The 27,526-nt window shown below is 48.8% G+C and overlaps 1 protein-coding gene across 4 annotated transcripts; it reads right to left on the minus strand.

Moving 5' to 3' along the window:
* Positions 1-1,569: 1,569 nt before the first annotated feature.
* SGK2 (serum/glucocorticoid regulated kinase 2) lies at positions 1,570-27,385 on the minus strand. 4 transcript variants are annotated; one of them, XM_084775091.1, is made up of 14 exons: positions 27,297-27,385; positions 22,647-22,888; positions 21,527-21,586; positions 20,923-20,972; positions 20,346-20,403; positions 19,879-19,962; positions 18,602-18,733; positions 17,721-17,833; positions 17,415-17,451; positions 16,616-16,702; positions 12,553-12,648; positions 11,363-11,518; positions 7,556-7,645; positions 1,570-4,499 (listed from the first exon to the last, which is right to left on the minus strand). In XM_084775091.1, exons 3-14 carry the CDS (start codon positions 21,560-21,562, stop codon positions 4,335-4,337), a joined length of 1,104 nt encoding a protein of 367 aa, XP_084631217.1. In that variant the 5' UTR covers positions 21,563-21,586; positions 22,647-22,888; positions 27,297-27,385; the 3' UTR covers positions 1,570-4,334. The 4 variants fall into 4 exon arrangements, with proteins under 4 accessions (XP_084631217.1, XP_084631219.1, XP_084631218.1 ...); XM_084775093.1 differs by having other exon boundaries at positions 18,602-18,730; positions 27,206-27,345; XM_084775092.1 differs by having other exon boundaries at positions 22,647-22,702; positions 27,206-27,344.
* Between the last annotated feature and the right edge of the window lie 141 nt (positions 27,386-27,526).

Genomic DNA, 27,526 nt, shown 5'->3' on the forward strand with positions numbered 1-27,526 from the left:
CCCCGAGGGCGAAGGTTCTGTGGGTTTCGGTGGCGAGCCTGCTGCGGTAAGCCACGCCCTGGCCTGCCTCCAAGGATGTGGACGCTGGGCGTCTAGGCAGGTTCTGTAAGGCAGCTGAGTGAGAGAGGCTTGGGAAGCCAGGAGTCCTGAAATGTCATATCTAACCAAAGTGTACAAATAGAAACTGCCGTGGGGAGCTGTGAGGGGCTGGAGATGATGCAGAGCTGGAGATGATGCAGAGGGAATTCTTGTGCAAACGACAGACAGACACCCTTCTCTTCAGGAGAGCACTCTGCCTTCAGCGAGAGCACTGTGGATTTGTGTACAAAGCGGCTGCAGCCCCACGGCGTGATGCAGGTGCATGTAGGAAGCCCAGCGGTTTTGATTTTAATTTATATATGTCCTTAGGTACACAGCAGTAGGCGTATTTAGGGTATTAAAATACACTTGTCTAGCCTTTTCTTTAATAATTTTCCCTTTTGAGACAGGGTTTCTCTGTGTATCCTTGCCTGTCCTGGACTCGCTTTGTAGATCTGCCTGCCTCTACCTCCCAGAGTGCTGAGGTTACAAACGTGAGCCACCGTGCTCTTTTTTTTTTTTTTTTTTTTTTTTTTTTTTTTTGGTTTTTCGAGATGTTTCTCTGTGTAGCCTTGGCTGTCCTAGACTTGCTTTGTAACCACTGTGCTCTTTACTGGCATTTTCTTTCATTTTTTCTCCTCCTCTTCCTCCTCCTCTTCCCTCCCCCTCTTCTTCGTCGTTGTCTTTTTTGAGACAAGATTTCTCTATACTCACTTTGTAGACCAGGCTGGCCTTGAACTCACAGCGATCCTCCTGAGTCCTGAGATTAAAGGCATGTGCCACCATGCCCGGCTTGTCTGGCATTTTCACCTATTGATTTTAAAGAGTGTGAAAGAGAATCATCTCTTATCTCCCACTGAATATCAAATCTAGAACCTTCCATATCATTCGCTCTGCCATTAAGTTAATCCCCAGCTCTGAGAACTTTCTAGAGAAGTGTTGCATGGCAATTACAGTATGCAATTAAGGATGCAAATGAAAGCAGTCTGGAGTTGGGCAAGGTACAGGATCATTCTGTACAGCAAGGGTAAAAGATGTGCTAGGAGAACCAGAAAGAGAGCACTTCCCAGAGTCCATGGTACCAGGTCGCACAAGGAGCTGGTGGGTTTTAGAGTCAGCTGCTCCAAAATCCGGTTTCTGACTATGACTTGTATCCGGTGAGCTTGGACATGCTGCTTAATCTCAGTACCTTCTACCCATAAATTGAGAATAGTTCCTAAACGCTTATTATGAGGATTGTAGGTGATGCTTAGAAAACTCGGGATGGGCCCAGTGAGATGGCTTAGCTGGCAAAAAGGCCACTAAGCCCAACAACCTGAGTTAAATCCCTGAGTCCCACATAATGCAAGTAAAGAACTGATTTTCGTAAGTTGTCCTCTGACCTGTATATGACCCTGTGACACATGTTTATGCACACACACACATACACACACACACACATACAAATAGGAAATTTTAAACGTGGGATGTTCTCAATAAATATAGATGTAACACAGTTTATTTTATTTTATTTTTTCTATGGGGGTTCCTCTATGTATCCTTGGCTGTCCTGGACTGGCTTTGTAGATCAGGCTGGTCTTGAACTCACGGAGATCCGCCTGCCACTGCCTCCTCTAGTGCTGGGATTACAGATGTGCACCACTGTGCCCAGCTATAACACTCGTTCTTCATTTGTATCTTCTATCCTGGTGAAACATTCTGTGACTTTACAATCTTAGAACAGAACCAGCTGGTTGTGGACCTGACAGCACGTTCAGGTTCCCAACACTTACACTCCTACATGAGGGAAGATACGCCGTCTCCCTGTGACCCGCCTCTAGCAGTTAATCCACACCAGGTCAGATAGAAATGGGTTCTTTTCCAAACCAATACTTAATAATAACTCGTGACTCAGCTTTGATCTTCAATAGATGAGTGTTACTGGTGTTTTGTTTTCCTGTGTCCCAGGCTTGCCATCCCCTTAATTCCTAAGGCAGATGACAGAGGGGACAAAACTGAGAGGAAAGGAGTGGGACCAAGTATAAAAGAAAAGTCAGTAAAAGTCACCAGCATACTCTGATTCAAAGAAAGTCCTCCCACTGTTCCCAAACCAGCAGGCTAATGAGGCCACCCTGAAGTATGTGCCAGGAGTTTGTGGAAAAGAAACTGAAACGAAAGCAGAACAGTCTACCCCCATTGGGCAGTGTCCTGAACATACATCCGTGCTCACACACTGGCTAACCAGAACGATGAAGCCTGAACGCCGGGTGCTTTGTAGCTAGCCAGGACATCAGCCTCCAAGACTGGCTTCTGTACATGAGGTAAAGCACATGAACTTGATAACCAGGCCAAGACCAGGAGTGAGGCTCCCTTCAAGACCTCTTCTTATCGCTCTCTGGCTTGTTCTAGCCAATTCTTGCTTTGATCTAAGAGATTTTCTTTTTTGAGATATGGACTCACTGTGTCTCCTTGACTGTCTGGAACTCACTTTGTAGACCAGGTTGCCCTGGAGCTCTGCCTCCCTGTTTTTTTGTTTTTTTGTGTTTTTTTGTTTTTGTTTTTGTTTTTTTTAGGGCATGTGCACTGTGCCCATTTCTGATGAGAGATGCTGATTCATTTCTTGGCCCTGATAGCCTGAAAAAGGAGAAGACGGATCCAAAGGTGACAGGGTAGAACCCTAGGTAAAATATAGTCCCACATGCCAGTCTGTGTTAGTGGTGTGGCCTTCCAGCAAGGAGAAGTTTCTCTGACCTTGTCTCTTCATTGGCAAAAGAAGGAAGAGTAATTGTTAGCTTAGGGTTATTTGGATTACTGACAGACAGGAACATGTGCCCCACAACTCGCCCAAGAGAAGTGTTCTGAATCTGACTTTGGACAACTGAGTAAAAAGGGAGTATGTTAAAAGGCTTTGAGGTCATCAAAGGAACTCTCAGGCTTCTAGAAGCAGTGCTCCAACCCTGGTATGCTGGGGCCTGGCTGCTCCAGTCTGCACTGTCGCCCCTTCTGCAGGACACACTCAAAGAGAGTTCAGAGTCCCGTCCTTGGGCCCCAGGTATGGCCCAGGTACATCTCTGGACCACGTGTCTCCCTTGAGCTAAGGGGAGGATGATGTCAGAGTCTACCATCTCCTATTCCAAATTGTGGTCACCACCCTCCCAGCCCCCCCCCCCATGATGGAGGCTTAAAAGCAAGGAGATCCTTGAATATTGAAAGGGGTTGAGGCTACCATACCCAGTAACAAACTAGTGCATTTAGTGCTACCTGAAACAGACACCATCCACACAGAGCACTGTGAAACCCAAGGCAACATCTACAGGCTTACTGCAGCGCATTAGTTTATATACCGAAATAAAAATTCAGATACCAAGAGGTTCTCTCCCAGAGGGCTGGTTGCCTATGCAACAATCTCCCCCTTTTCCCTCTGCATTTGAACCCTTTTCCTAAGAGGTAGCTTGTGCCCAGGTTCCATTCCAGTAGGGCTGGGGGATTTATGACATGCTAAAGGAAGCCACCGGATTAGGCTTCTGGGAAACTTTAACAACCCACTCCTCCTTTTCTCTTGCTTAGAACACAAGTGGCAAGAGTACCAGGAAGCACTTTGGGATCATGTAACCCAATATTCAAAACTCTGACGGTTTGGCTCTGAAGTGTTTTCTGAAGGTCCCTGTGTTCAGTTGATAGGGCCTTCAGCAAATGATTGGGTCTCAAGCACCAGGCTTCGTCAGTGATTTAGTCCACTCACTCACTGACTGATAACTTTATAGCATGGAGCGGTAATGTTGACTAAGAGGTGTGCCCCTTGGAGGGAGTATGTCGCTTGGGAATATCTTATCTCAAGGGACTAGCTTATTCCCAGCCCAGTCTTTTGTTTCTGCTTCCTGGTCGATATAAGCAGCTTTTCTTCCCCACTCCTTCCACCAAGACGAGTCAGCTCTGGCTAAAGACCACAGCAGTGGGACCAGCCAACCACAGACGGAAACCGCTGCAGTTGTGAGCCCAGACAGATCCTCTTTACATTGCTCTTCTTGGCTATTTTGTCACAGTAACAACAACAAAAACTAAACACAGAAGTCATTTCCCAGGAAGGGCAAATGAGAACTACAGATAACTGGGCACTTGGTATCCTGCCAGCCTGAGGCCTGCGCTGTTCTTTTGTGTGATGGAAAAACACTTCCCTCTTCTCTGCGTCATCAAACTCATTGTGTCTTACTGGCAGCAGAGGAGGTAGTCCCCACAGTTGTCAGCCGGTCTTGGTGGCTTCACAAGCGCTTGTCTCTTTAAGAGTCCAAGATATCGTCATCATCCTGTGCGTAGGAAAATCCAAGGAATGCACTTGAGGCCCCAGAACTGCTGGCCAGGGTGTCAGGGGTGCAACCAATGGATTTGGACACAGCTTCCTGGGTGAACTCTGGGTCAAAGTGTTTCAAGTCAGCAGGTCCTTCCTGTTGGAAGCCAAAGATGAGAAGGAGACATGGAGATCAAAGTCAGCTAAGGATCCCAGAGCTGGGAGAGGGTTGTGAGGCCTTCCCCTCTGAGTGCCTCCTGGTCCTTCATATTTAACAGTCACTGCCCTGTGCTCCACACCCATCCTCAGACAAGCCCTTAGTCACGTGCCTTTGCTAAATGCTTACCATCTGCTCAGCTCATAGCACTGGGAATATGGGAGGAGAAAGCAGAGCAAGCAAAGACTTTCAAGGACCTTATATGATGGAGGAGACAAGAGGATCATTTAGGGGGCTGATAAGTCCTAAATAGCAGAGACAAAATAGAATAATATGGTAGAGACACCGGGCCACTCGGCTATATTGGGGATCTATATGGGAATGGCAACAACAACAACAAAAAAGTCACAAAAAGATGGAGCGTGGTGGTGCATGCCTGAAGTCCCAGATCTTGGGAGGTGGAGGCAGGAGGATCAGAACTTCAAGATTATTTTCAGCTGCAAGAGAAGTTTGAGGTTAACCAGGTGTACTCAGATCCTGTCTTTAAAAAGACATGATGCTGGGCAAAGTGTCCTACACCTGTAATCCCAGCACCTAGGAGGCAGTCAGGCACTTCTCTATGAGTTTAAGGTTAGCCTGGTCTACCTGCATAAGGCCAGCCTGGTCTACCTGCATAAGGAGTCCCAGGCAAAGAAAGGAAAGATGATAATAGACTCTCCATTTCCACTCCAGAGCTAGAATGTGTATCTCCATCTTTTTAGCATGGGCCAGTCATGTGACTACGCAACCAGATTGCCAAATAACCAAGCAAAGCCTTGAAAAAGGGTCCTCGGGAGTTGTCTCTCGTGGCACTCTGAGGCCACCATGTACACAAACTTACACTGTCTTGATGGGAGCAAAGAGGACTCGGAGGAAAAAAAAAAACAAGTGAGATGATTGTAGACACCAGTGTCAGTTGTTTCATTGCTAACCACAGATCGAGGCTCCACAGAGAACAGTGGCTGATCTACTTTGGAAAAAACCTGCCAGCTGGTGGTGTCGCACGCAGGGGCTGGAGAGCTAGCTCACAGGTAAGAGTGCTTGCTACTCTTGCAGAGGATCCAAGTTTGGTTCCCAGGACCCTTTGGGAAGCTACACAACCACCTGAAAGTCCAACTCCAGGGGAGCTGATGCCCTCTTCCTGGCCCCAGCTGACACATACACCATACCCACCTACATACACACATAATTATAAAATAAATCTTTAAAAAGATTGTCATCTGAGCTGGGCGCATGCCTTTAATCCCAGCACTCAGGAGGCAGAGGCAGGCAGATCGCTGTGAATTCGAGGTCAGCCTGGTCTACAAAGTGAGTCTAGGACAGCCAAGGCTACACGGAGAAGTCCGGTCTTGAAAAAACAAAAGCAAAACAAACAAAAAATATTGTCATCTGGCCAGGTGTGGTGGCACACGCTTTAATCCCAGTACTCAGGAGGCAGAGGCAGGCAGATCTCTGTGAGTTTGAGACCAGCCTGGTCTACAAAGCAAGTTCAGGCCAACCAGAGATTCACAGAGAAATCCTGTCTCAAAAAACCCAAGAAAGAAAAGATTGTTATCTGAAAACCCCTACTTTAGAGGGCAGGAGCAAACCAATACTGGTGTTTCTCCAGAGGAGAAGACACTGCTCCTGGGGTTTATGACGTAAGCAGGTGAGCAGTGGTGGAAGGTCTGCAGATAGCGTGCAGGTCTTGGTCTGAGGAAACAACCCATGACTTCCAGCTTCTCAGAAGGGCCATAGCGTGCAGTGGCCCAGCCCGGGGCTCAGAGTTCCTGGACCAGAATGCGAATCACCGATGTTCCTTGCCTAACCTTGCTAGCTATGTAGCTCCTGACAATAAAAATAGTTTCCATTTTTGACAAATAAAGGATATGATACTAGAGGGCTGGAGAGATGGCTTAATGGTTAAGAGCATTGCCTGCTCTTCCAAAGGACCCGGGTTCAATTCCCAGCACCCACATGGCAGCTCATAAGAGCCTGTAACTCCAAAATCTCCCTCACACCAATTCACTAAATTTAAAAATTAAATAAAATGTTTTTTAAAGAATATGATACTAAAGAAATGTACACAAGGTCTACACAGAGAAACCCTGTCTCAAAAAAAAAAACAACCAAAAAACCAAAACAAACAACAAACAAAAACATACAAATAAAAACCCAAAAAACTCAATCAAAGGAGAAAGCATCCAAACATCATAAAATGATGATAAGGTGGTCCCAAGAGCAAGCCTCACCCCTGTCTGAGGGTCTTGGTTCTACGCTTGTCTGTGTGTTTATAGAGATTTTAGACACTTGCCCAATGGCTTCACACCTAAACTGCCAGGCCAAGAGGCAGCAGTAGCCATTGTTCCTTAAATTTGTTTTCAAACTTCCCAGTGGTATATAAATCCCATTGCCAGTAATCTCACCACTGTGAGGAAAACGACTCCATGAACCAATGACAGGAACTTCCCATAGGAAAAGTATAAATAGTGAATGAATCCTGGCCGTGTTCAGGTGTGGAAGGAAGTCTGCCAACAGTGGCTTCCCTTGCCTGGTGAGATACCCAGCCATTTCCCCATTGCTGCTTTCAACACCATTTTACACACTTTTTTACAAGAAACGTGTGTCATTTTTATCACCAGGAAAAGGTCTAAAGGTATAGATTTGCCCAAGTGTACTATGTGACACAGAAGACTATAAAAACTGTAAGGGCACTGGGTGAAGTGACACAGGCTTAGTGGAAGGATCTTGAGCTGTGAGGGCTAGCCTGGGCTACCATGTCTCAAAAATAAACACTGCACCAGCCTGTGAGGTTATGGTGCTGGAGATGAAAGATGAAGGAACAGCCCATGGCTCAACCTTCTAAGGCTGAGCTAGCCCTCAGGGGCCAGGGCAGCTAGAGCCAGATCAAATTCTCACTGCCTTGCACAACTCACTGAGTTGACTCTTTTCCAGCTGTGTAAAGAGAGCTGGCCTAGATCCTACCAGCCCTGGGAATCCAGATGCTAAATTTTGGAGAGGAACCCTTGCTCACTTACCACATTTGGGTTGAAGGGTGGGGTCAGTCTCTTGTGGTACAGGTCATCCCAGTTTATGGGACTGAAGAACACATGGTTCTTAATGTCAAGCTGCAGGAAGAAGACATTGGTCAGAAGCCATGGCTGCTCCCCAGCTGGTACCCCCTACTGGCTACCAACCAACTAGACAGACCTTTGCAGCTCTGGCTAAGAGAGCATTCTGTCAACAGATATTTTGCCTCCCATACCATCTGAGCCCAAAGTGTTCTTCCCCACAGCAGAGGTGCCTTCCACAGTCAGGTTGCAGCAACCACACTGTACCAGGCTCCGAGACATGTCTGTGAGCAAGACTCAGAACTGATCATAGTGGGGCAGGGAGCGCAGGAGGGCACTGGAAGACAGCCTCCCACCTCCCTGCACATTGATACATCTTGACTCTTCCAGGATGCAATCCAGAGAAATATAACAAACCCACTCACCAACAAAGACATGAGAAATAAAGCCCCAAGAAAAACTGCAGAGTCCAGAGACCCAGAAGTGAGGTGTGGCTGCTGGGCATGACTCCCCACTTCTTTTCTAAACCCCCTTCCCTCCCAGCAGGACCCTCCCTCTGTCTGTTTCACATTGAACAGTTCTCCAACTCTTTGTATAAGCACTGCCTTCCAGAGGTTTGATTTATGTGAATGTGTAATTTAAAGAGTCACATGTAGAGGAATGTTAACTCAGAGCATGGATGTTCTGGCAAGAAACCACATCCAAAGACCTGTGTCTTTGTGATCCAGGTGACAAGAGATCTCATCCAAAGACCTTCTATGTCTGTGTGATCCAGCTGACAAGACATCACATCCAAAGACCTTCTATGTCTGTGTGATCCAGCTGACAAGAGATCACATCTAAAGACCTTCTAGATCTGTGTGATCCAGCTGACAAGAAATCACATCCAAAGATCTTCTAGATCTGTGTGATCAGGCTGGAATACAAACATGCCTTTAATCCAGGAGAGAGAGGCAAACAGATCAGAGTTCAAGGTAAGCCTGGTATAGAGCAAGTATCAGGTAAAGGAAAGTTTAGATCCAGGAGTGCTGGCATATGCTTTTAATCCCAAACAAAGGTAAAGTTAGTTTGTAGAAGTTTGAAAGTGATGTTTAATTGAGTGGCAGAAATGTGACAAATCAGAGAAGATTCAACAGAATAGGATATGCCCAACTCTCATGAGAAGAGAGAGGAAAGGGAAGCTACTGAAGAGACAGTTTTACAGAGAGAGGAGGCAGTTTTACCAGGACAGTAATAGAGAGATGGGTTGCAGAGAAAGAACTCAGGTGAAGACAGAATGAGCCAGAAAATGAGAAGGAGCCAAGAGAATAGAACAGATTGCTGAGTTAGTTTGAGGCCAAGCAGATCAATTCTGGGCCAAGAGAGAAGCCAGATTGAGCAAGTCAGCTGGGAGAGTAGTTTGAGCCAGAACAGCTGAGTTGAACCGGTCACCAACTGAGTTGAACCAGCCAATCTAGAGCTCAGAAAGAACAAGAAATGATGAACTTATTAAGCAGTACATCTCAGAGGCTGAAAACATTCTAGGCCTAGGTTAGATTGTACAGAGGCTAGAAGTTTCCAGGACTAGGCCTAAGTTAGCAGAAGGAGGCAGTAAGCTTCCCAGACAACAATTGAGCCAGGCAAATAAAAGTCACTTTTACAGTCACTGGCATGACTTCTAAGAGTCAAACTCTTCTTTGGAAGAAGAGCTCTGTCTTCATGGAAGTCTGCATCTTTAAGCTGGCTACAGGAATGGGCAGGCAAATAGCTCAAGTGTTCTTGCACATCATAGTACCTGGCATGGAGCTCTTTTATTTATTTATTTTTTAAAAGACTTATATTTATTATTTATACAGTATTCTGCCCACACGTGTGCCTGCCCACCACAAGAAGGCACCAGATCTCATTACAGGTGGTTGTGAGCCACCATGTGGTTGCTGGGAATTGAACTCAGGACCTTCGGAAGAGCAGATGGTGCTCCTAACCTCTGAGCCGTCTCTCCAGCCCGAGATCTTTTAATGTACATAATGCTTACACACTCTCATTCCGTGCCAGACATGGGTCAAAAAGGCTGTGCTGCTGCTATAGAGCTGGGGTGGGGGTGGGGCAGTCCGAGAACCTGTCGTGTAAATGCTGAGGCCCTCGGGACTACGGTTGTATCTTTCTTATTTTAGACACAGGCTTGCTATTACAGCCCTGCCTGGCCTAACCCTGACAGACGTCTGCCTGCCCGTGCCACACGTGGAGGTCAGAGAACAGCTTTCGGGAGCCAATTCTCTCCTTCCACCACGTGGATCCTGGTGATCGAACTCAGGTAGTCAGGCATGGTTGCAGGCTTCTTACACCCATCCTAGTTTGCTGGCCTTGAAATGTTCTTACACTGAGTAACAAAAAGACCATTTTTAAAGTGATGCTTTCATCTTTTTTTTTTTTAATGCATGTGTCCAGGGAACATATTATGAATAATATGAATTACTTATCTCTGTATCTTGTGTCCAGCTGGATGTCTAGCAAAGGGACTTGTTCAGATATCTGTGGAAAGCAGCATATTTGTGCACAGACGCAGGAGGAAACCTCTACATGCTTAGGTCATGCAGTTCCTCTGCCATTCTCCCCCTTGTTCATACCACAGGACCTTTGCACGCGCTGTGCCTGTAGCTGGCAAGCCTTCAGCCAGTTCTTTGCATGGCTCCTCATTGCCACCTCCTCAGAGAGGACCTGCCTGGCCATGCCAATGTGAAATGACGCTGTCCCTATACACTCTTCCTTTTGTTTTTGTTGTTTTGTTTTGTTGTTTTATTTTGAGACAGGGTTTTTCTGTGTACCCTTGGCTGTCCTAAAATCACTTTGTAGACCAGGCTGGCCTCAAACTCACAGAGATCCTCCTGCCTCTGCCTCTCGAGTGCTGGGATTAAAAGTGTGCACCACCACGACTGGCTTCCAGCTATACTCTTTTTTGTTTGCTTGCTTGTTTTTCGAGACAAGGTCTCTCTGTGTTAGCTTTGGCTGTCCTGGACTTGCTTTGTAGACCAGGCCAGTGATCTCCGGCTATACTCTTATTATCTATCTCTGTTCATTGTTCAATCTCTTCCGAGAATTTGTCACACTTGGTGATAATTGCATAGAATCTCTGATTTTTGTCACTCTTCTTCTACCTTCGAGCTTAATTGTGTCAGAGACCCAGGCTATTGAATCCCTACCACCTAGTTCAGTGCTGGTCCAAAATAAGGGTTCAGCAACTATTTGCTGGCAAAAAAAATAAAATAAATTAAAAATAAAAATAAATAAAAACATGCCCTATTTTTTAAAAAAGTAGTCAGGGGCTGGAGAGATGGCTCCCTTGGTAAAGTGCTTGGTGGACAAAAATGAGGACCCGAGTCTCAATCGCCGGCTCTTCTGTAATCGCTAAGAGTGAGGGCGTATTCTGTAATGTCAGAGCTGAGGAGTTAGGAAGGAGGGATCGCTGGGGGTCCCTGCACAGCCAGTCTAGCCTGTCAGTGAGCTTCATGTTCAGCGAGAGACCCTGCTCCAAGAAATACAGTGAAAAACTGGAGAAGACACTTGGCATCAACCTTTGACCTACACACACACACATCACAAACAGAGAAAGAGAAACAAAGACAGAAACAGACGGACGGACGACAGAGGCAGAGAGAGAAAAGAGGTCAACTAGAAGAAAAGGTCACTTCCAGGCAAGTGCACTGGCTTTAGAGAGCTGCAGAAGGCAGTCCCACCCCGGGGGCTTCTGAGCTGTCTCCACAGGAAGGGCCCAGTGCTCTCCGGCTTGTCACCTACAAAGTCTTCCTTGGAGCCCAGCCGCTGCCTCTGGTCTTTGTGGAGCAGGCCTTGCAGGAGGTCACAGGCAGCCACCGTCCGGCCTCCAGGGATCTGCAGCGGCTGGTGCAAAATGTTTTCATACATCTGGGCCACGTCCCTGTTAAAGAAGGGAGGCTGGGGAGACAAGGAGAAAAACTGGGGGTTCAGCCGTGAAACCGTGGGAAGGGGTCTCAGCATGTCTTAGAGCAAGCTGGGTAGCCAGGAGGATTGTCCAGGCCCATGTCCAGGGCCACAGCTCGTGGGGCAGGTCAGAAGAGAGAGGACCTCCGGGCTTCCAGCACAAGAGAGAGGATTGCTGAGAAAGCCACAGGCTTTGCCCATTCACAGGGTAGGGGTGTGGGGGTGAGGGTGGGGGGTCCTACAGAGGTTCTGTATATTACTCTCCCCTTCATTTCTTCCTGGCCTCGCAGCCATCTTCTGCCAGACACTACAAACTGGCAGGTGAGAGACCACAAGGCTGGAGACCGGCAAGCCACACAGCTGAGGAAAGAGCGGGACTGACTCTAAGCTACGTTCTCAGTCTACCCTTCCTTGCTCTTCCTCCAGCTCCTCCACCCACTGGTCCTTCTGACCACACAGAGCTTTACGCTTTCTGAAGCACCATGCCATGCTGGAAAACCCAGCCCAGAGGAAAGGCAACCTCAGGAAGGTCCACACAGGCTTCCTCCTAAAGTATACAGCTCAGGCTGGCTCCCAATCTACCAGTACTGTGACATTTCAGCCTCAGTTTTCCTCTTGGTACAATAAGGTACCATACACACTCTGCAAAGAGAGTGTGTTATAAATGGAAGCTGCCAAAATAACATTATTTAAAAGAGGCATATACACTAGCCGGGCGCAGTGGCGCACGCCTTTAATCCCAGCACTCAGGAGGCACAGGCAGGCGGATCGCTGTGAGTTCGAGGCCAACCTGGTCTACAAAGTGAGTCCAGGACAGCCAAGGCTACACAGAGAAACCGTGTCTCAAAAAGAAAAGAAAAGAAGGTATACATTCTTCACATTCAGTTTGCCCCCCATCTTTCCTTCGCAGGGTGGAGGGATAGCTCACTCAATTCTCCCACGCAAATCTAGGGTAAGCTACATAAAGCAGAGACCACCCTCAGCTTTTACAAGCCACACATGCCCTGTAGATGTCCCTGTCCACTCACCAGGCCATGCAGCATTTCGTAGAGGACTGCCCCTAAGCACCACCAGTCCACCGCTCGGTCGTACGGCTCTTTACGAAGCACTTCAGGAGCCAAGTACTGTTAAGGAAGTACAGTTATTTGAGGACCCCTGGTCTCAGTTTCTATACCTGTGAACAGGGCACTCAAAGGAGAACATGAATAGGGGTTGCTCCTGCTGTTATCACTACATGGCTTCTCCTGTGTTTGTTAATATTTGTTCACCAGAGGTCTAGTTGGTGTCCTTTGCAGTGCATTGGGGACACACAGGAATCAGCACGACTGTCCTGCAGCATTGTGCACACCGTATGTCTCACAAGAGTGCGAAAGGGAGTCACAATCTTTGAATCCACAGTTCGGAAGCGGGGCATGCCTTCTCATTTGTACATGCTCACCGATAGACTACCTGTGTCCTAGGGCTGGGGAAATCCAGCGAAGCGAGGTGACAAAGGGGCAAAACTAAAGGAATGTGGAATACCTTTGTTCTGGAAAGCTTAATGTCAGGGGAGAGGTTCAAAATGGGGTACACTTCAGGTCATATTGATGGGAACATGCCAGGGAGCCATGCCTGGTACAGGGAAAGAAACTGAGGCAGCGCTGTGTTTCTGCCGGTCCCAAGGGCTTGCTGACCTCTTAGCCTGGGGTTCACTGCTGCCAAGGAACAGAGTCTCAGCAACAGCTGCGCTCAAGTACTGTATGGGTGTGCAGACAGGAAGAGAATCATACAGCCCTGAGTCGCCTTCAGTGTGTGGGTCCAGGTGGAGCACTTGACCTGCCAGAACTTTGGTTCCCTTGTCCCTAAATGCAAACATGATGAGAGTGGTGGCTGGAGAGATGCTTGGGGTCTAAGCGTGAGGGCAGATCTCCAGATCTCCAGCAGTCACATAAGCGCTGGGTGAGATGGCTCACTCTTGTAGCCCCAAAGAGACGGCGTAGGGGCGGGGCTGGAGACAAGCAGATCCCTGGATCACTGGCCAGCCTAGCCAAACCGATCGACTCCAGGTGCAGTCTGAGACACGCTCAAGAAAAATAATGTGGGGCTGGAGAGATGGCTCAGCGGTTGGGAGCACTGACTGTTCTTCCAGGGGACCCAGGTTCAGTTCCCAGCATCCACATGGCAGCTCACAACTGTCTGTAACTCCAAAATCTGACACCCGTGGACATAAAATGCACATAAAATAAAAATAAATAAATTTAAAAAAGAAAAATAATGTGAAGAGTGATTAAGGAAGACACTAGACATCAATCTCTAGCTTCCATATGCATATGCACATGAGCCTGTCACATGAATACATGCCACGCCACACACACACACAGACACACACACATAGACACACACAGACACACGCACATAGACACACACACACACATACACACACATAGACACACACACACACACACACATAGACACACACACACACACATAGACACACACACACAGACACGCACACAGACACACGCACACATAGACACACACACACAGACACACACACATAGACACACACACACACATACACACACATACACACAGACACACGCACATAGACACACACACACACATACACACACATAGACACACACACACACACACATAGACACACACACAGACACATGCACATAGACACACACACACACATACACACACACACAGACACACACACACACAGACACACGCACATAGACACACACACACACACACACACCCTACTGGGGATGCAGGAACAAATGTACGCACTCTTGTCTGTATGCCTGGCACCTCAGCAGTGGCACTCAGAAGGAGGACTATCTCCCACCCGAGTCACAATTCCACATCTCCTGCTCCCTAATGCTACTTGTACCCAACAAGGACAGGCTGTTGCCAGGCTTTGGGGGCCAGCTTTATCCAGTAGGTACCTCATGCACATAGACAATGGTCCCCGCCAGGAGAGATGGCCCGACAGTCAGCTGCATGAGAACCAACTGTAGGGGTTCCATCTGGGGGGGTGGGTTCCTGCCCTCCAGGCTGATGGAGTCAGACAGGGCGGCTCTAGAGTCCCGCCCCAGGGTGAACAGAGAGGTGCGGCTCCACTTTGCAGCCTCAACCTTTTGCCCCTTCTGGTGCTTGTCCAAGCCCCACGGACCCTCGGGTTCAAGGTTCAACATCCAAGATAGGTTGGTGTTCAAGGAAAGGTTTTAAACCTAAGGCAAGTCCGATGGACATGTGGATTCCTGCTCAGACATGCAGCGTTTGCTGATCGATTGATTGTGGTGCTGGTGGCTGAACTCAAAGCCTCAGGCACTCCAGGCAAGCACCCTGCCACCGAGCTCTGTGCCCAGCCCTAATTATTATTATTATTATTATTATTATTATTATTATTATTATTATTATTATTATTATTATTATTTTGGTTTTTTCAAGACAGGGTTTCTCTGTGTAGCCTTGGCCATCCTGGCCTCACTTTGTAGACTAGGCTGGGCTCGAACTCACAGCAATCTGCCTGCCTCTGCCTCCCGAGTGCTGGGATTAGAGGCGTGCATACCCAGCCCTAATTATTATCTTGGGTTTTTTTCCTTTTTTTTTGTTTTCTTTTTGGTTTTTTGAGACAGAGTTTCTTTTGTAGTCCTGGCTGTCCTGGACTCTCCTTGTAGACCAGGCTGGGCTCAAACTCACAGAGATCCACCTGCCTCTGCCTCCCGAGTGCTGGGATTAAAGGTGTGCGCTACCACGCCTAGCTTTCAGCTTTTTTTTTTTTTAATTTTTAATTTTTTAGGGTTTTGCAAGACAGGGTTTCTCTGCATAGCTTTGGCTGTCCTGGAGCTTACTCTGTAGAGCAACTGCTCTGAAATTCTTTTACTCACAGTAAAAGAGTCTCTCTCTCTCTCTCTCTCTCTCTCTCTCTCTCTCTCTCTCTCTCTCTCTCTCCAGGCAGGCTTTCTCTGTATAGCCCTGGTCTTACTTAGTAGACCAGGCTGGTCTCAAACTCAGAGATCCACCTGCCTCTGCCTCATGAGTGCTGGAATTAAAGGCATGTGCCACCATACCTGGCGTTTCAACATTTTTTACGTGTGTGTGTGTGTGTGTGTGTGTGTGTATGTGCGCGTGCGTGCGTGTGCATATGTGCATACATAAAGAGGTCAGAGGACCAACTTGAAAAACTGAGCTCTGTCTTACAATGTGGGTTCTGGGCATTGAACTCAGAGCCTTAGGCTTGACAGAAGTGCTCTTACATGCTAAGCCGTCTTGACAGCCCCATTTCACAAAATGTAGTAAAATGTGAATATTTGAGATATATTGAGTGAAATAAAATATATTATTAAATTAGTTTTACCCACTTCTACACACACACACACACACACACACACACACACGCACGCACGCACGCACACACGCACACACGCATGCATGTACACACACACACACACACACACATGATTTATTTATTTAAAGTTTCTGTGTTTTGGGTGTTTTGCTTGCACCACTTGCATGCAGTGTTCATGGAGGCCAGAAGAGGGCATTGGTCCCTTTGGAAATGGAATCGTGACAGCTGTGAGCTGCCATGTGTATGTTTAAGGAACCCAGGCCAGGATCTCTGGAAGAGTAACTGGTACTCTTCAGCACTGAACCATCACTCCGACACATCTTTTTACTTTTTAAGTGTGCTTGACTAGCATGCCGAGACCCTAACATCATAATCGATAAGTAAGGTTTGCATATATTTGGTTTTGGTCTCATGAAGTCTCAGCTGACCTGGAACCTACTATATAATTGAGGCTGGCTTCAAACTCCTGATCTTCCTGTCCCTACATCTCAAGTGCTGGGATTACAGGCATGCAAACCCATATCCTTCTAGAGTTGACCTATGTCCACTGGGCAACAGCAGAATTCAGCAGAGGTTGCTGGATCCCCACGCTCCAAATGGTGCTTCCCTGGAACACTCAGCACAGGGCTGACTCAGGGAAGAGCTTGGGAGAATGGAGTGAGGCCACTCTGAGGTAGCCTGGTGGCTTTATTTAGTGTCTGTGGCCTCAACCATTCATAATCTGCCTTCTCCGTAGATCTTCCACATACCTCAGGGGTGCCACAGAAGGTGGATGTGGTCTCCTCCGGCTCTACACATTCCTTGCAAAGGCCGAAATCTGTCAATACCACGTGTCCCTGTGGGCGAGAGACAATAGGAAGGGGTTGGTAGTCAAAGCTCAAATGCCACAGCCTAGAGCAGTGGCTGTGGAGTATGGTACACAAACTACATCTTCACGCATACCCAGGATTCGGTCCTGGATGCCAGGAGACCTCAGAGGACAGGGCACTCCACTGTCTACTTTAGCTTATCATGACTCAGGCCCGTGCCTGAGGGTGTTCTTGCTGGGTAGCCAAGTCCACCAGCATCAGCTGGTCATGAGGATGGAGAAGGTAGACTGATACTGAGGGGCTCTTGTCAGACTCCGGGAGCTGCCATGCCTAATCCTCTCTGCGGGCACTGTGCTCTTTTCCAAACTTATGCTGCCCCCTAGAGGGCAATCCACATGCAGCAAGTGATCAGTGAGGGTCATGGATTCGTAGAGGCCATGAGTCAACTTATTCCCATCCTAAGGAGCAAACCCCATCCTGTGAGGTTAGCTGAGTTCTCTCTGGCATCCACAGATATATATATATCTGCACTGACATCTGCCCAAGCACATAGACTCCTGTGCACATGGTTCTATACCTATATATGTGCATGATCACATATGTACACATATAGACACAAGAGCGAATGTTACCATATGCATACATTTGTCATATACAAGCACAATGAACACAGACAGCGGTTAGAGAACACAGATTTGAGCTGCATGTGTAAACACACACACACACACCCCTCACATACCTGGCAGTCCAAGAGAATGTTTTCTGGCTTCAGGTCTCTGCAGAAAATAGGAGAAAACAGTCACCTACTGAGTAAACTTGGGACTCTGGTCCAGTAGAAGAACTGTTCATGGAAGCTCCCACGGGTGAAAAACGAAATCCCAGAGATGCTGGGTACTTGACTCTAGAAAGGAGGATACCCCAACTCTGAACAGGAACCCTCCTTAGTCAAAGGACCAAAGTCACTGGGACTTCATGGCTCACACAAGCCCCACCTGGTTGAGCAAGAAGGTCCTGGGACTGACCCTGAGCCGAGAGCAGGCTTCACCTGTAAATGATGTTGAGAGAGTGAAGGTAGCCGATGGCGCTGGCCACCTCTGCAGTGTAGAACCGGGCCCGGGGCTCCAGGAACCTGCGCTCCCGCTGCAGGTGGAAGAAGAGCTAGGAGAGAGGACAGGGAAACGGTGGCTGGCTTCCAGCTCCTAGAGCACGAGACAGGGGCCTTCAAGGCCCTCCACTCTGTGCAGACCAGTCACCTCATTCTAAACTACACTGTACATGGTGACTCCACCCCTCACGACACTGTGCTCCCCACAGCTTCAATAAGCATCATTAAGCCGCTACTGTGTTCCAGGCTCCAAGTCGGGCCCTTTCACACCTCTTATCCCATGGCCATCTTTAAAACCTCTACTTTGATGCCAGTTTCTTGCCTTTGGGAGAAAAAATGTATAAAACACATACATGAAAATAAATAAGTTTTTAAAAAAAAATTTCTAGACAGCATTTCTCTGTGTAACTTTGGCTGTCCTGGACTTGCTTTGTAGACCAGGCTGGCCTTGAACTCACAGAGATTCTCCCACCTCTGTCTCCCTGAGCACTGGGATTACAGGCATATGCCACCATGCCCGGCTAAGATTAAAAAACAAACAAACAAACAAACAAACATAGTGATGGGTTATCCCTACCCTTGTGGCCTGGGTGTGGGAAACAGTAGCACTGGAAGTAGTGACCACTATTTCTCTAGGCACCTTGTGTGGGAAAGGCAAGAAGGTACAGCAGCAGGGGTGAAAAGGAGCCTGTATGGCCTGGGTTGTCTTGAGAAGCGACTTCCTGAGCGGAGCCTCCCAGTTTGGTGAGCTACCGAGTGGGTGTTTTGTAGGGATGCCGTGGGCACATGGGAGGGCAGCTTCCTTCCTGCGGTCCACTCACCTCTCCCCCGTTGACATAGTCGAGCACAAAGTAGAGCTTCTCTGAGGTCTGGAAGGAGTAGCGCAGGCCCACGAGGAAGGGGTGCCGCACGTTCTTCAGCAGCACGTTGCGCTCCGCCATGATGTGGCTCTGCTGTGGAGTCACGCAACACAAGGGGTCCATGCCACGGTCCAGTACAACCCAGGTGACCTTGCTTAGGGAGGTGTCCTTGCCCCAGATAGGCTCTCTATTGTCCCCAGCCTCCTTGTCTAGGACTTAGAGATCGGAGTCTTGAGCCTCAACCCCAGCCACTTCGTACTAGTGTAACTTTAGAAACTCTCACCCTGGGTGACAAGCAACGCATATACTACGATGAGATGAGTGAATCCCAGGGAAATTCTAGGGGGAAAATGCTATGTAGTACCCTACTCATGCCTTTGATCCTGCTATTTTATCCATCTAAATACCCCATGCTCCCTTCTTTCCTCCCCCACAACCGTGTGTGTGTGTGTGAGTGTGTGTGTGTGTGTGTGTGTGTGTGTGTGTGTGTGTGTGTAAGAAGTCAATGATGGACGTCTCCCTCAATCTCTCGCCACCATGTTCTTTGAGTCAGGGTCTCTCACTGGATCTATCTCCACAGCACTGGGATTAGAGATTCATGCTGCCATGCTTAGCTTTTTATGTGGGGGGGTTATGGGGGGGGATCAAAGTCAGGTCCTTGTGCTTGCACAGAGAGCACTTTATTGACTTGGTCATCTCCCTAGCCTCTGGACATGCTGCCTCTCTTTTTCAAACTATCCGAATGTTATTCACTGTCAGGGTGAGTTCAAGGCCATCTATGCAGGAAGACTTCCCTTCCTTGTCAGTGTGAACCACTCTGTCTCCTGAGTAGCTTGACTTGACGTTCAATCCTCTCTCTGTCCTCCTAACAGCATTGAAGGGATTCAAGTCACGGAAGCATCTAGAGACCCAAGATGGCCAAGCTGAAGGGGCCTTTAAAGAGGGTGTGGTGTGAGCCCACGGCGTGTACTTGAGGAGCCTGACACCTAGACAGGGCAGAGAGAGCTGGCCCATCAGTGGACCCTGTTAACGAGAGGCCTTCTCATCCTCCAGAAGGCTCCTAGGGGGATGGCTGGGCCTGCCTTCCTCTAGAGAGCTGAGGGTCCTGTGTAGAGGCTAGACTTTCTGAGCTGTCCCCACTGCACCTCTGGGAGATGGGACCATCTTGGTCTCCACCCCCCACCGTAGGCTGGAGATGAAGAGGCAGGAGGGGAGGTGACCATTCTGAGCTCCGGTACCTCCTTGCTCTTCAAGATGGACTTTTTCTGCAGCACCTTCACTGCGTAGAAGGCTCCATCCGACTTGCGCTTGGCCAGTAGGACCTGAAGGCAAGTCCAGACACAAGACGTCAGGGATGACAGGGTTTCCCTGGCAGCACTCACACCCACTCTATGGTTATGCAGCCTGTTGAGCCCTTCTTTTTTTTTTTTTTTTTTTTTTAAAAAGATGTATTTATTTATTATGTACACAGTGTTCTGCCTGCACACCAGAAGAGGGCATCAGATCACATTATAGATGGTTGTTGGCCACCATGTGGTTGCCGGGTATGGGAATTGAACTCAGGACCTCTGGAAGAGCAGGCCGTGCTCTTAACCTCTGAGCCATCTCTCCAGCTCGAGCCCTTCTTTTTATATATGCTAATGGAAGATAGCCGGTGGAAGGCTGTAGAAGGGAGAGACCCCAGCCTCCTATTTTCCTTCCTTACCTTCCCATAGTTCCCTTTGCCAATGACTTTGAGGAAGTCAAAGTCCGTGGGCCGGGCACTGTGGACAGGAGAAGACCAAGGATTAGCATTTGGAAGCTCAGAAAGCAAGGTCTGCGGTTAATATCTGACCTGGAAAATGCAGGTGGCTTTGCAGGAGCCTCATGGCCTCGCCCCTGAAAGGCACGTCTCACCACCCAAAGGAACTTAGAGGACTCAGCCTTACACGGCTCCTCCTATGCCCACCCAGCTCACAAAGCTGTCAACACCAGCAGAGACAAATCAGGTACACAGTGAGGAAGGTGGTCTACCCTGTCCGCCCCCGTACCCACTGGGAGAAGGGTCTGGAGCATTGCTGACAGGGCAGATGTCTGGGGTCACTCCAGGCAGAAGGCTCAGCCTGAGTCAAAGCAGGGAAGTTAATGAGAGATGAAGCCAATTTGGCACAGGGCGAAAGGGATTCTGGTCCAGCTGGCAAAGGTTCGGAGCACTCCAGGGACCTTAGATCTTATTTCTAGAGCAAAGAGACCCAGCCGTGGGACAGCTAGGTAGGAATTTTGTCTTAGAAACCAGAACTCACTTTGGGTTGGCGGATGGCCCCAGGTTGATGTTCCCATTGGCCCTAGAGGGCTGCAGACATTAAGGAAAGAAACAACGAAGATCAGCAAGTCCCCCTTCCCTTTCCTCTGGCCTAGGCCCTTGCTCCGCCAAGGTCACTGATGAGCTTACCCATTCCCACCCCTCACCGCCTTTCTCCCCCCCCCCCCGCCCCTTCCCCCGTACCCACCCACTCCTCCAACTAGGCATTCACATCACACTTGTGCTTTTCCTAACAACCTTGAGAGGTCGCTGGCCACCATAACAATTGTAAAGAAAAGAAACGTGAAGCCAGAGGGGACTTGTCCAAGCCCTTACAGGTAGGTGGCCAGAGTGGGGTTATTTTCAAAACCAATGTCGTAAATTTTTCTAACCAAACGGACTTCTTATAGCTCCCAGCCAGACATCTCTTCAATTTCCTTTGCAAATGGCCAACTCTGCGAGCTCACAGTAACCTGGTAGATCCAAGTCCTGGTTGAAAGCTCATGAGGGTGGCCAGCATCTCGACAGATTTCCTCAGCCTTGGGAGAAAGGGGGTCCCTGGTGCAGCATGCTGGGTGTGGAGAGGAGAACCAAGAACTACTGACCTGTGGGCTAGGAACTGCAGCTGGTCTGGAGGCCATTCTGCAGATGTGATCAGGTAGGCTCTGGGGGCACAGGGAGGAACAGGCATGAAGAGGCTCGGCCTCCAGGCAGGGTTGCCCTCTTGCCCACCTTGGACCTCTAATACAGCCTTAGCAGCTCCCCACCCCAAAGGCTGCCAGTCCACGCACAGATGGAACAAATGACATTTGCTGGCCCAGCCTTTCTCACCAAACAATTCAGGAGGGGTGGAAAGCAACAGATAAGAGTGGCCCCTGCCTGTGGGGTCTTTCCAAAGGTTGGGGTCACCCACCCAGGACAGGAAGACCCCTTGTGGTTCATTCACCGAAGCTCCAGAACTCCAAGGTGGCCAAAGCAGGAAGGACCCTTGAAGGCCTTAAGCTGAAAAGTTCCCTATACTTCGCAGTGAGGTACCCAAAATCTTTAAAAAGGTGGCTTTATGTAGTTTTGTTTCACTATTGTTTTAGACAGGATCTTGCTCTGTAGCCCATGCTGGCCTCGAACTTGCTGTATATCCTAAATTGGCCTTGAACTGCCTCGGCCTCCCAAATGGTGAGAACGCAGACATGTGCCCCCACACTTGATTTAGAAAAGGACTTTCTAGGGGGGCCCCACCTTTTGTGGCTAGTCTGGGCTCCCCAGATATGTGGGCAATCCTGGCTTCCTGTGGATAATCCCAGGCTAAGCTCTGTGTTGAATACAATCTTCTTGCCCAGGTGCTTTCTCCAGTGTCCAGTAGCAGCAACTGCACTGGGGGCTTTGGACAAGAACCACGGAATTCTCTCAAGTAGCCAGTATCTACTTGAGTTCCATGGTAAGAGGGGGTCAGGAGCTTCCATGAGGCCAGAGGCTACCCAGCAGACAAAGTGGCTACAAGAGAAGGGAGGGCGTACCCCAGCTAGGCTGATCTAGAGGCCCAGCACTGTCAGACTCCTGCACAGCGGGCTGTAGAGTTAATTCCAGTAGAGGGAGTGTGTCCTGGCCTCTCTGATACACACCTGGCTGGGGCTGTGCTCCCACAGCCAGACTGGGACACCACCACCCCTCCCCAGGTTGTCCCCTGTGGGTCCTGTGCCTGGCCCTGGCTGCCTAGGTCCCACATACCTATGCGGTCTGTCCAGAGGCCTCCGGGAGATGCAGCAGTTGGAGCCAAGTGCAGGCTGTGCACAAGAGAGACTCTTTCTGTTCTCCCAACAAGAGGCAAGTGTCAGTGCCTGGTGCCCCTGGCACAGAGCTCAGAATTTCCAGCGGCGGCAGCAGTGAGGGGGCCGGTGATGTCACACAGGATCCAGCAGCACTTAGGATGGGACGGGAGACCTCTGTTCTCTCGGGGACACCATTTCTCCCTAGGAGATGAGGGATTATGCAGCAGTTCCAGAAGAACACAGGGACCACTGGGGACTGCAAGATGTATGCGTGACCATGTGAGGCAGGGTATGTGCTCTCCGCAAGGGTTTTGTGCAGTGATGTGCTTTGTTGCTTTGTCATGTCTCTGGTATGTTAGTGTGGCCGTGGGTTTCAGATACTTGTGTCAGTGTGTGTGTGTGTGTGTGTGTGTGTGTGTGTGTGTGTGTGTGTGTGTGTGTGTAAGAATGTGTACATGGGAGCTGGAGAGATGGCTCAGAGGTTAAGAGCACTGGCTCTTCTTCCAAAGGTCCTGAGTTCAAGTCCCAGCAACCACATGGCGGCTCACGACCATCTATAATGAGATGTGGTGCCTTCTTCTGTCATGCAGACCCACATGCAGGCAGAACATTATATAAATAATGTGTACGTGTGTTGGCTTGACAGCATTCCGTGCATGTGAGCGTGCATCTGTGCTGAGTTTATCATTGTTTTGCTACGTGTGTAGTGCATATAAAATCTCCAGACATTTAGTGTGTCACTGTGCAGGATGCACCAGCATGTATTTTTATATGTATTACCATGTGTGTGAGTCTGCATGTTGAGTGTCTGTGTCTGTCTTCAGATGAGAACGTGTCTAGTAATATATGCATGTGACTATGTAACCACATGCATGTAATCATCACTGTGTGTCTGTGTCAATATTGGTGTGTGTTGGATAATCTACCCTCTGCATGTGTGTGTGTTTGTGTGTCTATGTGTGTGCGTGTGTATGTGTATGTGTAAACATGGGCATACGTATATACATGGCTTATCTGTTAGAACCAGGGGTCTATCTAGCCACCATATAGATCTACAGGTCTAGAGGAGTGGGCCAGGGACCTGACCTATGGCTACAGAGAACAGTCCACCTGCCCAAACCCTATAGAAGCTTCTCTATCCAGCTGGCTTTGGTCTTGGACTACTAAGCACCCGGATACCTGGGTCATCCCCATAGGCTCTTCATGAGCTCTGACCCACTGTCCCTAAAGCAGGCCTGGCTGCCTCACAGCTCTGCTGAGTGTGGGCTCACATCTCAGGAGCTTCCTGCTCACGAAGGCCTTGCTGTTAGGCGTGACAGTTAAGTTCTCACAGGATCCCTTCCTCTACCAGGGCATCAGGAGGGGTGGTTAGGTGTTCTGAGGAAGGAAGGAATTGATGGGATCAACACAGCAAATGTCTTCCTGGAGTGCTGCGTGTGGCTACTCAACCACTTTAGGTGCAGAAGTGGGTGGGTCAGGCATTCTTACAGACTCGAAATTCAAGGGACCCGGAGGTGTTGACCTAAGAATACTGCAGTGCACAGTAGCAAAGTCTTTTGTTTTCCCACAAAACAGAAGTGTTGAACCAATGCACAAGTCTACATGGTGACATGTTGACAACACCTGTCAGTCCAAGGACATTTCTTTTTTGTTGTTGTTTTGTTTTTGGAGACAGGATTTCCTGTGTAGCCTTGGCTGTCCTGGACTTACTTTGTAGACCAGGCTGGCCTCGAACTCACAGTGATCCACCTGCCTCTGCCTCCCGAGTGCTTAGATTATAGGTGTGCACCACCACACCCAGCCAACATTTCTTTTCAGTAACAAGAACCCCATGGGGTCTTCACTGGGCAACAGGACTTTAAAAGAACAAAATAGCAGAAGCTAACAACCGCCTAAATGCCCCCGCCTGGCATTTAGGGACACCTCAGACCACGCTGACTCTGCTCCTTGCCTTGCATTCTGGCTAGCCTGCCCATTTCGTCCCAGCATCCGAAGGGATCAGTGGACGAGGGATGACTGTCCTCTCACGTGCCAGTGATGACACCTGTGTCCTCACCTTGCTCAGCCATCTGAAGCTTTGGCACCCTCCCTGGCACTCTTCTGGCTGTGTCCCCACTGGACTCTCTCCTTCTCCTCCTCCAACCCTGCCTCCACCCTTAGGTCTCTACACTGATTTCCCCGTGTCCGAGGCTTACGCCTTGTGCTTGCTTCCTCTGTCTACAAAGCTCTTGCCCCAGACATCACACACCTGACTTCCAATAACACCGGCAGAGGCCTCTGCCTCAGTGGCACGTCTAGGCACCGTGCTGACCTATATCAAGTGACCATTGTCTTGGCCTTTCTGGGGTTTAGGGCTTTCAGTGCGGAGCCTCTGCTGTCCTGAGCAAGCCCCTCCACAGTGGCCAGCCTCCCCTAGAGGCTTTGGACCCAGCTTTGTTCACTCCTCACTCCTGTCCTCTTACCATGTCACTAGTCGAGAGTTCTACTTTTCCGTCTCAAACTAGAACATCAGCCCATCAAGGCAGACTATTCTTGCTCAGTACTGAATCCTCTACACCTCGGACAGGTCTGAAATATAGGAGGTTTTCATGGCACATTTGACTGATGAAGTCAGGGAATGGAAGGACCCATGATGGCATACACACAAAATGAAAAGTTACACAACCAAACCTCTGTCTATATATAAGCCTGCATGGATCAAAATGGGGACACAATATACAATTATCAAGGGGAAAGCAAATTTCAGAATGGTAGGTGCATAATTTTATGAATGTGGGGGGGGAAGACAATGGGCATTTGAATAAATAGCTCTGCTGAAAGGCAGGAAGCCATGGCCACTGTTATTAGGTTGTTTTTTATTGTACCGGGCCACAGCTCTTCAAGATGTTTGCTGTCACTTCTCCCTGTCACCTTGACTAGGAGCCCCCACCCCCCGAAGTTCCTTTTCTCCATTATACTGTCTTGTGATACAGCCTGGCCCAACTTGGCATCAGTGTCTCCTCCTGATTATTTCATTTTTATCATTACATTTATTGACGTGCGTTTGTGTGTGCCTGCACATGTGTTGTATGTGGTGTGTGTGTGTGTGTGTGTGTGTGTGTGTGTGTGTGTGTGTGTTAGATGACAACTTGCAAGAGTCAGTTCTCTAGGCTGGAGAGATGGCTCAGAGGTTAAGGGCACTGACTGCTCCTCCAGAGGTCCTGAGTTCAATTCCCAGCAACCACAACCATCTATAATGTGATCTGATGCCCTCTTCTGGCCTGTAGGTGTATGTGCAGGCAAAGCATTGTATACATAATAATAAATAATAAAAAAATCTTAAAAAAAAAAAAGAGTCAGTTCTCTTCTCCCACCATAAGGGTCCCTGAGATAAAACTCAGGTCATCAGGCTTGGTGGCGGCATCCAGTGAGCAGTCATCTCCCACCCGCGAGCCCTCATTGTCACCCCTCCCGTCGCTTGCCGCTGCTTAGTCTTACCTTTTCCCCCAGGCGCATCTCTGGTGGGCCTGCTTCCGTCTCACTAGACCTGCACGATGGGCTTGGGTAGGAACCACATACAGCTCTCGCTCTTGACACCATCCCCCCCACCAACACGGCCTCCTTTCCTTAATCCTTTCGTGAGTCCTCATTTGCCAACTCTAAAAACTTGGTCTGGGGTTTCCTCCTTGTATCTGATTCTGTCATCGTACCTGGCTTCACTCCACTGGACTGTGTCATTAACCTGCCTTCTTAGCCCAAGGGCTAGCTTGGTCTTCTTTTGTTCCTATAAACCCATAGAATAGGAGCTATCGTCATCCATGCTTGTGTATGTGTGTGTGTGTGTGTGTGTGTGTGTGTGTGTGTGTGTGTGTGTGTATGTGTGTGTGTGTGTGTATGTGTGTGTGTATGTGTGTTGCTGAAGATTGAACCCAGGACTAACCAAGTGCTCTACCTCTAAGCTACACCCCCAGCCCTACCATCCCGGCTTAAATGAGGAGGAAACCAAGGCATGCTGAAGAGAAATGATGTGAGTGACTTACCGTATTAATAAGTGATATAAATAGGATTTGAACCCAGGCAAACTGGCCCCCAAAAACTCACAGCCTAGAGTCTCCAGAAGAGATGAGACAGTTAGAAATGGAAAGAGTGAAAGTGGGGATGAAATAAATGTGTGAGCTGGTTCGTTAAGTAAGCCGGGCGTGGTGGCGCACGCCTTTAATCCCAGCACTCGGGAGGCAGAGGCGGGCGGATCGCTGTGAGTTCAAGGCCAGCCTGGTCTACAAAGTGAGTCTAGGACAGCCAAGGCTAACACAGAGAAACCCTGTCTCGAAAAACCAAAAAAAAAAAGAAAGAAAAAAAGAAAGTAGACATTCGTTAGGGAGTCAGTTGGATGGGAAGGAAGGAGAAAGGGGAAAGGAAAACGCGCACAGAGGCAGAGGAGAAAGTGGGAAGTTAGGAAGGAGGTACCCGAGGTAGTCAGGTAGAACACGTCAGATGCCGCGCTGCTTTAAGGTGAGAACAAGGCAGGTACCCGCTCACCTGAAAACCTTGGGTCTCAGCGCAGGTCCTGGGGAATTGTGCTCTTTCCTTCCACAAGGTCCTTCTGACCTGAAACCCAATCCTGACTCACCTTCCAATCTTCCCAAGCAGGAGTGACCTGTCACCCACTCGCCTGACTCTCAAACCAGCAACAAGTTCAGCCCCGCAGCCCTGCCAGCTGGGAGCCGGCTGCAGGACCTTCCGGTTACTAATTAACTGCTGGACTGAATCACCGTGGTTGTGGCCCCGCTGGCTACTGGACAGCTGTGCCCCAGGAACCCTCTGAACTGCTAAAAAAAAAAAAAAAAACTACCACAAAGG

The sequence above is a fragment of the Acomys minous genome (assembly GCF_964271855.1).
Source record: "Acomys minous genome assembly, chromosome: 3".
Lineage (NCBI taxonomy): Eukaryota > Metazoa > Chordata > Mammalia > Rodentia > Muridae > Acomys > Acomys minous.

Excerpts from the sequence above, each read along its gene's own strand:
- SGK2 (XM_084775091.1), bottom strand. The coding sequence starts at position 21,562 with ATGGCCTCCAGACCAGCTGCAGTTCCTAGCCCACAG. Across the intron at positions 12,649-16,615 it reads CCTTCTGTGGCACCCCTGAG|TACTTGGCTCCTGAAGTGCT; the intron begins GTATGTGGAAGA and ends CTTCCTTAACAG. Across the intron at positions 7,646-11,362 it reads TGGGCTCCAAGGAAGACTTT|CTTGACATTAAGAACCATGT; the intron begins GTAGGTGACAAG and ends TTCTTCCTGCAG.